This window comes from Arachis ipaensis, chromosome B06 (genome assembly GCF_000816755.2).
Source record: "Arachis ipaensis cultivar K30076 chromosome B06, Araip1.1, whole genome shotgun sequence".
NCBI lineage: Eukaryota > Viridiplantae > Streptophyta > Magnoliopsida > Fabales > Fabaceae > Arachis > Arachis ipaensis.
The window spans coordinates 135,495,186-135,505,564 of NC_029790.2; the positions used below are offsets into that span (position 1 = coordinate 135,495,186).

The window sequence follows — 10,379 nt, forward strand, 5'->3', positions numbered from 1 at the left end:
GATGCTAATTGCGACATTTTTGATACTTTAAAAGATAAATTTTTTATGCGACACACTTAAATCCATTTAATCATATTCAAATTCAATGAATTCGATTCACATAAAATTATTGAATGAAATATCTAAGTGATGTTTTTGTTTTTAGAAAATTCAGATAATTTTAAAATTGTTTTGTTTATAGAGGTGAATTACTCTATATTTATATAGTGTTTTGAGAAAAGAGACTAACTTTATATTTATATATTGTTTGGAGAAAAGAAAATAAATTATAGATATAGACTGCACATAAAAAGATAGTGTTACAAACGTCACAATTTTTTATAAAAACTTTGATATCTAAACAAAATGATCTTCAATATATATTTACATATGGTTTTCACTATTTAGTATTTTTTTTAAGCATACAATTGACTGATTAGATAAATTAAATTTATGAGCAATCACAATTAAAGAGTTTGATTTTGATATAATTAATCGTATAAAAATTCTTACAAAATTATTCATCATACGTTTAAATAATTTTTTAAATAATAAATTTAAATAATTTTTTAAATAATAAATTTAAAATTTATCTATTTTTATAATATAACAATACATTAAAAAGAAATATAGTACGTGATCTTTTTGATTTACCAATCAAAAAATGAAGAACTTGTGCTTTTAAAAAGCATAAACACCTGTTCAAAAAGCTTCACCGAATTAAGTCTATTAAGTCTAATCAAGTTAAATAATAAAACTTTAAATAATATTAACTATAACTAATTTTTATTATAATAGATCAATTTAATTAAATTTAATTAATAAAAAAACTTAAATATATAGCATTATTTTACATTAAATAGTGTGTTGATACATGAAAATAAATTCCATAATTAAATTTGAAAATACTCAAACTTAAAATATAAATAATTCACTGTTAACTTTGGTCCATTAAGGCTATAGCCACTACTATTGTTCTCCTTTGCAGTATCTCGTCACACCCACGTCATATTAAATAAAATTTTTGTTTCTGAAATTGATCCTTATCACTACTTTTTGTTCAAAATCACTTTTGTTTTCATAAAAGGATATATATATATATGGGCCTAGTAAAAGAAACACTTGCTTTTTCTAGGTGACAAAAGAACACCTTGTTTTTAGCTGTGTTCAATAACAACACCTTGGTTATTGGTAATATAAGAGTACTAAAATATATAATAAAAAAGAATAAAACTCAAAATAGTCCTGACAATTATTTCGAAATACAATGAGGTCTTTAATAAAAAAAAATTCAATCCGATTCCTGATAATTATCTTGAAAGGATAATGAGGCCTATGTACAAAAAAAATTCTGGTTGTTTTTTTTTTGTATAGGAACTAATCAGTCCTAACAAAAATATTAAGAACCGAATTGAATATTTTTTTTGGGAGCCTTGTTATCTTTTCAAAATAATTGTTAGGGACCGAATGGAGTATTCACTCAATAAAAAAATGATTAACCATTAGTGGCTAGAAAACCATAAACTGGACACCACACTATGTCACTATGCAAGTGTCCTCGCTCGATCAATTCTTATTTTCCTAAGGTAATAACACAAAATTATTAAGAACACGCTTCTCTATTATATGTTATATTGAAAGTATCCTCATAATAAATATTTCTCTTTTCACTATGATAAATAGATAAAGAGTAATTTGAAAAAAATCTTATAAGAAAAAGTAGCATTATCACTTTTCTAAGAAAATAATTAAAATATAGGTAGTAGTCCTCTATAATTTCAAAATATTTTTTTTTCACACTAATTTAAATATTACTGTGTGTATAACATTCCTAAGATTGCCTCTATATATAAGCATATGAAGTTTGATTTCCAAGTTCATTCAGTGTTGGAAATAAATATCAACCGCCCATATTAATGGGCATCCAATCTTATCACAACACTTCCTCTTGGATGCCCATTTAGAATTATTGCCTCGTTAAAATCTTACTAAAGAAAAATCCAATGGGAAAAAAATTTTAGTGAAGGAAAAAGAGTACAAAATCCTCTAGTGATGGGGACTGCCTCATTAAAAACCTTGTCAAGAAAAACTCAATGGAAAAAAACCTGATCAAGGAAAAAAAAAGTACAGTCTCCTCCTCTTGTCAATATCATTTAATGTCTCGAAACTGGCGCATCCCAATCTCATGTACCAATCTTTCAAAGGAGGATTTTGGGAGTGACTTTGTGAATAAATCTGCCAGATTGCCACTTGAACGGATCTGTTGGACATCAATTGTCCCTTGATTTTGAAGATCATGAGTGAAGAAGAATTTGGGAGAAATATGCTTTGTTCTATCACCTTTGATGTATCCACCCTTAAGTTGAGCAATGCATGCTGTATTATCTTCAAACAAGACAGTTGGAGCTATCTTATGATCAATCAGTCCACGTGATGACAGAATATATTGAATCAAACTCCTCAGCCAAAAACACTCGCGACTAGCTTCATGTATCGCTAGTATTTCGGCATGATTAGAGAATGTTGCAGCAATCGTCTATTTCGTGGACCTCCATGATATGGCTGTACCACCATATGTGAATAGGTATCCTGTTTGAGATCTCCCTTTATGTGGACCAGACAAGTATCCAGCATCTGTATAGCCAACTAATTGTGACTTAGATCCATAGGGATAAAATAATCCCATATCAACCGTTCCATGAAGATATTGAAAGATTTGCTTGATTCCACTCCAATGTCTTCTGGTTGGAGAGGAAATATACCTTGCTAGTAAATTCACCGCGAATGATATGTCAGGTCGCGTATTATTAGCAAGAACATTAGTACTCCAATGGCACTAAGATATGGTACTTCAAGACCAAGGATATCTTCATTTTCTTCTTTAGGACGAAATTGATCCTTTTTCACATCCAAAGATCTTACGATCATTGGAGTACTTAATGGATGTGACTTATCCATATAAAATCTCTTCAAGATTTTCTCTGTATATGTTGTTTGATGAATAAAGATCCTATTTTTTATATGCTCGATCTGCAGGCCGAGACAAAATTTAGTTCTTCAAAGATCTTTCATCTCAAACTCTTCTTTTAGAGTTTTTATAATTGTTGGAATCTCTTCAGGAGTTCCAATGATATTTAAATCATCAACGTACACAGCAATTATAATGAACCTAGATGCAGATTTCTTTATGAAAACGCATAGACAGATATCATCATTCTTGAATCCATTTTTGGCCAGATACTCAGTAAGACGATTATACCACATTCGTCCAGATTGCTTCAGACCATATAGAGATCTTTACAATTTGATTGAGTATAACCCTTGCGAATATTCATCGGATGGTTTAGACATCTTTAACCCTTCAGGGACTTTCATATAGATATCACGATCTAATGAGCCGTACAAATAGGCTGTTACCACATCCATTAAATGCATATGCAGTTTACAATATGCAGATAAACTGACCAAATAACGCAATGTTATCGCATCCACTACAGGGGAATACGTTTCTTCATAATCTATACCGGGCCTTTGTGAAAAACCTTGTGCCACAAGTTGGGCTTTATAGCGCACAACTTCATTTTTCTCATTTTGTTTTCTCACAAATACCCACCAGTATTCAACAGGTTTTACATCTTCTGGTGTACGGACTATAGGTCCAAAGACTTCACGTTTTGCAAGTGAGTCTAACTCAGCCTTCATGGCTTCTTTCCATTTTGGCCAATCATTCCTTTGTCGACATTCTTCGACTGATCTTGGCTCAAGATCCTTACTTTCATGCATGATATTCAATGCCACATTATATGCAAATATTTCATTGACAATTATCTTATTTCGGTCCCATTTCTTTTCTGTAAAGACATAATTTATCGAGATCTCGTCATTTTCACAATTTTTAGGTACCTGAACGTCTTCTGGCATTAAAACTATATCAGAATTTTGGACAACTGCAGGTGTCTCTACTATGTCTTTTTTAACAGGAATATTATTTACCTCTTTTCTCTTTCGAGAATTTTTATCTTTGGAACCGACAGGCCTGCTACACTTCTGGCGTGTATTTGCTTCAGTGGCTATTTGTCCTACTGGGACATCAATTCGAATTGGGGCATTTTCCACTGGTATATAAGATTTGGTTATTCTCTTTGTATTGGAAAATGCATTAGGCAATTCATTTGCTATTCTTTGCAAATGTATAATCTTTTGAACTTCTAGTTCACATTGCCCTGATCGAGGATCTAAATGCATCAACGATGATGCATTCCAATTAAGTTCCTTTTCAGGAAGCTTATTCTCTCCCTCTAATGTTAGAAATTTTGATTCATCAAAATGACAATCCGCAAACCGGGCTTTAAATACATCTCCCGTTTGTATCTCAAGATACCTTACTATAGAGGGAGAATCATATCCAACATATATCCCCGATTTTCTTTGGGGTCCCATTTTGGTGCGATTAGGTGGTGCAATGGGAACATATATCGCACACCCGAATATTCTTAAATGGGAAACATTTGGCTGCTGGCCAAATGCTAGTTGCATAGGAGAGAACTGATGGTAACTCGTTGGCCTCAAACGAATAAGTGCTGCTGCATGTAAAATAGCATGCCCCCAAACCGAGGTTGGGAGATTTGTTCTCATAAGCAAGGGTCTAGCAATTAATTGGAGGCGTTTAATAAGTGATTTTGCTAACCCATTTTGTGTGTGAACATAAACTACTGGATGTTCAACACTTATTCTATTAGCCATACAATATGCATCAAAAGCTTGGGAAGTAAATTCACCAGCATTATCAAGACGAATTGCTTTGATTGAAATTTCTAGAAATTGTACTTTTAATCGAATAATTTGAGCCAGTAATCTCGCAAACGCCAGGTTGCGAGAAGATAATAAGCACACATGTGACTATCTCGAAAATGCGTCTATTAGGACCATAAAATATCTAAAAGATCCACATGGTGGATGAATAGGTCCACATATATCACCTTGAATCCTTTCTAGAAATTCAGGGGACTCAAATCCAATCTTTACTGGTGATGGTCTTAAAATTAACTTTTCCTGAGAACATGCAGCACAACAAAATTCACTAGATTTAAGAATCTTCTGGTTCTTTAGTGAATGTCCATGGGAGTTTTCAATAATTCTCCTCATCATGGTTGTTCCTGGATGACCCAATCGGTCGTGCTAAGTTATGAATTCATTTGGGCTAGTAAACTTCTGGTTTACAGTGGCATGTGATTCAATTGCACTAATCTTGGTATAATATAACCCAGATAAAAGTGAGGATAATTTTTCTAATATAACTTTCTTATTTGAATCATGAGTTGTGATACATAAATACTCATGATTTTCCTCATTCATAGTCTCAATATGATATCCATTTCGGCGAATAACTTTAAAACTCAACAAGTTTCTTCGAGACTTGGTAGACAACAGTGCATTATTTATTATGAATTTTGTTCCTCTGGGAAAAAAAATTATAGCTCTTCTGGAGCCTTCAATCACATTGCCTGAGCCAATTATAGTATTAACACATTCTTCTTTTGGCACAAGATGGGTAAAATATATATCACTTTTGAGAATAGTGTGCGCACTTGCACTATCCGCAAGGCATACATCTTCATTACATATCCTTGCCATTCTCTTCAAAAACAAATAATAATAAAATGAGTAGTATGCACAGTTAAATTGAAAACTTGATTGGAATTATTTTTCTAAGAAATTCTGCACATAAAATAATATCATATACTAAAATTTTATTTTAGAGTGAACACCCAACCCGGTCCCTGTCCTTTTTCTCGATGGACATCACGGCCCTTGTCCAAAAAAAAGGGACGTATCAGTCCCTGTCCCATACTTTTGTGAGACATCCCGGTCCTTCCGTCATCTCCCCTGACCAAAACAGACAGAACTTGCCTACGTGTCAGTTAACGTTGCTGAGTTGGAGGTTAATAGTCTGTTAAGTTCCACGTGGCCATTAGAAAATGGACAGGAGTCGATTTGTCCCCCTTTGGAGACCTAAAACTATGTCGTTTTAGTGGTTTTCTCCACGTGCTATTAGGGAATGGTAAGGGGTCGTTCTGTCCCGCTGTAGAAACCAAAAAAGATGTGAACTTGGAGTACCTTTCGTTGTTGTTTTGTATCTTGGCTACAAGCTTTTAGGACACATGTTTTGCTTCAAAAAAAACTTCTATGTTTTGCTACTTACTACTATTGGTTTTAGGTATAGGGCTTTTGGTTGAGATCCCTATATTTTGGTTATCTGACTCAGGGTCATGTTACTGCCCATATTTTGAATGGCATATTATGTGTTAAGTTGTTTCAACAACTATACTGTTCCTTAATTATCAATATATTAACATGGATCTTTCTTTGACTGTAGATACTTAGTGCTACTTAGCTAGCATGCATATTTGTTAAATTTATGTCATGACATATATGCCATTATCTATCAATATAGGGATGAGATTTAACATATTCATCACAGGCTATGGTTCAAATTTTACAAATTCAACACAATAATTTCTACTTCATTCATCATCAAAAGTGTTGTTCACAACTCAACTCAGTGAAATACCAAAATTCAGCTATCAAATTCCTACACACTTGCTCTAAACAAGCTTGCAATTACAACCCCACTAAAAAATGCTAACAAATCAAACCCATACCTAATACATCTACTTTCACCCATTTTCAGTCTACAGTAATCTAATTGATCCTCCAAACCAATTAATATTTTCTCCAACTCATTAACTTTGTTATCCACCACATAACCATGGCCTTCCAATCGATTCTGCTTCTGCTTTGATGCCCCAAATGAGACAGCCTTGTTAGCATCCTCACCACATGAAGATACATAATCATCTAGCCATGCAAAGAAGTTGCAATGCCATTTTTCAGTCTACAAAAAAGTTTAACATTTGTTATCATCTGTGGAATAGAAATTGAAAACAAAAAATTAGCTAAACTCTCAAAAACTACCTTGAATTTTGGGCAGCGAAAGAATAATCTGTCTGGATTCTTCACCATCCCTGACATGAACAATATTGCATGAGAGCCACAATAACAAATTGAGGCAACCCATTTCTTCTTCCTCGGAGCTCCAGCACTCCCACCAAAATTTAGGTCCCAGCCTGAATCGTCTCTACTTCGTGGGTTTGATGATGAACAACGCTCTTCATTACCAATCATGGTCTCCTAGGGTTTGTATTTGGGTTGGGAGAAGAGTGAGAGATTAGCAGCGTCGAATCACTTTCAAACCATTGTATTTCAGTGAAGACTAAAAACGAGGTCGTTTTTTATTTCTACAGCGGGACAGAACGACCCCTTACCATTCCCTAATAGCACGTGGCGAGAACCACTAAAACGACGTAGTTTTAGGTCTCCAAAGGGGGACAAATCGACCCCTGTCCATTTCTTAATGGCCACGTGGAACTTAACAGATTATTAACCTCCAACTCAGCAACATTAACTGATACGTAGGCAAGTTCCATCTGTTTTGGTCAGGGGAGATGACGGAAGGACCGGGATGTCTCACAAAAGTATGGGACAGGGACCGATATGTCCCTTTTTTTTTGGACAAGGGCCGTGATGTCTATCCAAAAAAAGGACAGGGACCGAGTTGGGTGTTCACTCTTTATTTTAAAACATGACATATTTAATGATTTCAAAATTCATAAACATTAATACTTCATCATATTTGAAACTTAAATACATAGAAAATAAAACCTAACAATAAGTTCTTTACATTATTTATTTATATGAATACTTAACAATCTCACACATTAAACTATTCCATCATTGATCAAATGACCAATATTTCCTTCAGGATCCTCAAAGAAATCAGATACATCATAATGAGTGGTGGAATTTTCAGCATCATTTGAAACGAAATTCGATTCTTTTCCCTTGTCGTCCTTTTTCAAAGATGCCTGGTAAAGATCGACTAGGTGCCTTGGGGTACGGCAGGTACGTGACCAATGGCCCTTTCCACCACAACGGAAACACTTATCATCTGTTGATTTATTTTGCCCGATATTTCTTTCTTTATCCCACTTCTGGTGAGATCCTCTCTTTTGAATATAATTCATTTTCCTTCCATAATTTTTCTTGTTATTAAAACCTTGCCATTTACCTCTTCTGGGGTAATTTGGCACATTTACTTCAGAAAATGGGGCGGTGCCAGTTGGGCGCGCTTCATGATTTTTCAAGAGCAACTCATTGTTGCGTTCAGCAACAAGAAGGCAAGAAGTTAACTCAGAATATTTTTTAAACCCTTTTTCTCGATACTGCTGCTGTAGGAGCACATTCGAGGCATGGAAGGTTGAGAAAGTTTTCTCCAACATATCATGATCAGTTATCTTTTCCCCACATAATTTCATTCGTGAGGTAATTCGAAACATTGCAGAATTATATTCATTTATAGATTTAAAATCTTGTAGACGCAAGTGCGTCCATTCATATCGAGCTTGAGGAAGTATCACCGTTTTTTTATGATTGTACCTTTCTTCAAGGTCTTTTCAAAGATCTGCAGGATCTTTTAATGTGAGATATTCATTTTTCAATCTTTCGTCAAGATGACGACGAAGAAAAATCATGACTTTGGCTTTATCCTTCTGGGATGCATTATTTTCAACCTTAATGGTATCTCCAAGATCCATTGAATCAAGATGGATTTTAGCATCTAGTATCCATGATAAATAATTATTTCCAGGTATATCAAGAGCATTGAATTCAAGATGAGAGAGCTTCGACATAATAAAAATTTGTTACCTAAGTCTTCCTAAAAATTTGATCAGAGTCTCGTGCTGATAACGTGTTGTAAAATAATATAAAATAGAAAAATATAAATATACTCTTATATCACTATAATATAAGTAGTTTATCTATTTACTAATATTATAAATATTATAATTTAAAATAACAAAGAGATCAAAGAGAGAAAAAATTTATTGGTAGTATATAAAGAGAAGGATATTATATAAGAGAAAAAATGGAATGTTTTATTACTGTGTGTATAACATTCCTAAGATTGCCTCTATATATAGGCATATGAAGTTTGATTTCCAAGTTCATTCAGTGTTGGAAATAAATATCAACCGCCTATATTAATTGACATCCAATCTTATCACAACAGTAGTCCTCTATAATTTCAGAACATTTTTTTTTACACTAATTTAAAGATAACATTACTTGCAACCTTAGGAGTTATGGGCCTTCAATAAAAATTCAACTAATCAATATGGACATTAAATAGACCCAAAAAGAAACTAAGTTGGATTGGTCAAAGGATCCGTTTAAACAAGTGTCAGGAGCTCAAATTTTGTCATGTGTATACAACACTTATTAACAAATTTCTAAATAAAATTTAGATCTGCAATAGATTAATATTTAACATATCGAATTAGAATATATTGTGGGAAGAAAGACCTAAAAGAAGAGCCCAATACACTCTAGGAGTGGCACTTTCTCCATCCTTATGGGCCTTTTACTCAAAAGAAAACTCACAAAAATTTGTTAGCCCTACGTAAGGACTATTTTTTTAACTCCAAAAAAGCGCTACATATATATTTTATTTTTGAAGTATTCTAAACCTCAAATGAGATTGGTATAAATATTTTGGTCCTTGTAAACCCAAAAAAAAAAAAACATTTTGGTTCTTTGTTGGTTCCTTTAAAAACATTTTGGTTCTTTAAAAAAAATTATTCATATTAATTAATTTTCTGAAAATAAAGCCCAATTAATTATATATGAAAAATAAAGAGAGAAAATAACCTGCTAGATGATGATGTTCTAAACCTAGCTGTATTAGATGATATTGGCTAGCATGAATGTTTTAGAAAAATAATAATGTTACTCCTATTTTTAATAATATTATTCTACATATGATTTTTTTCTATATCGTATGTATGCATGAATTTATTAAAATAGTTGGTTCCAAAATCAATGCAATTTGTATTTATATTTTTTTAAATTTGCATATATAAATAAATAAAAATAATAAAAATAGCTGGTTCCAAAAATTTCTCTTCAAATTATTCCAGTCATCTTTCTTTTGTTATCCTAGGTAGGTCAATTTAAGAGTCAACTAAGGATTGCCAAAAACCTTAACACATGTCCAAACTTAGATCACACAAAATCTACACTTAACAAATTGAAAGCAAGGCAGCATTTTTCTCCCGTCCCTTTAGCCTTTTGCATCCTTTTCAAATTCACACTTAATTTTAAATTTATTTAAGAGTGGATTTTAAGTAAAGTGTGGACAAAATATATAAGTTTAGATAAAAATAATGTATTGCTTAAATTCTTTTTTATTAGTTTAATATTGATAATAATTAATTATAGTAAAAGTACATAAAAAGTACATAAAATTTATTATAAAATATTTTTTTATAATAATTTTACTC

The 10,379-nt window shown here is 32.6% G+C and overlaps 1 protein-coding gene across 1 annotated transcript; it reads right to left on the reverse strand.

The window, feature by feature from the left end:
• LOC110264192 lies at nt 6,483-7,065 on the reverse strand. The gene is made up of 2 exons (XM_021105853.1): nt 6,955-7,065; nt 6,483-6,874 (listed from the first exon to the last, which is right to left on the reverse strand). The coding sequence occupies exons 1-2, from the start codon at nt 7,009-7,011 to the stop codon at nt 6,572-6,574; spliced, it is 360 nt and encodes a 119-aa protein (XP_020961512.1). The 5' UTR covers nt 7,012-7,065; the 3' UTR covers nt 6,483-6,571.

Bases quoted from the DNA above. Each gene is read 5' to 3' on its own strand.
- LOC110264192 (XM_021105853.1), bottom strand. From the start codon at position 7,011: ATGTCAGGGATGGTGAAGAATCCAGACAGATTATTCTTTCGCTGCCCA. The intron at 6,875-6,954 runs GTAGTTTTTGAG...ACTTTTTTGTAG, and splicing joins TTCGCTGCCCAAAATTCAAG to ACTGAAAAATGGCATTGCAA.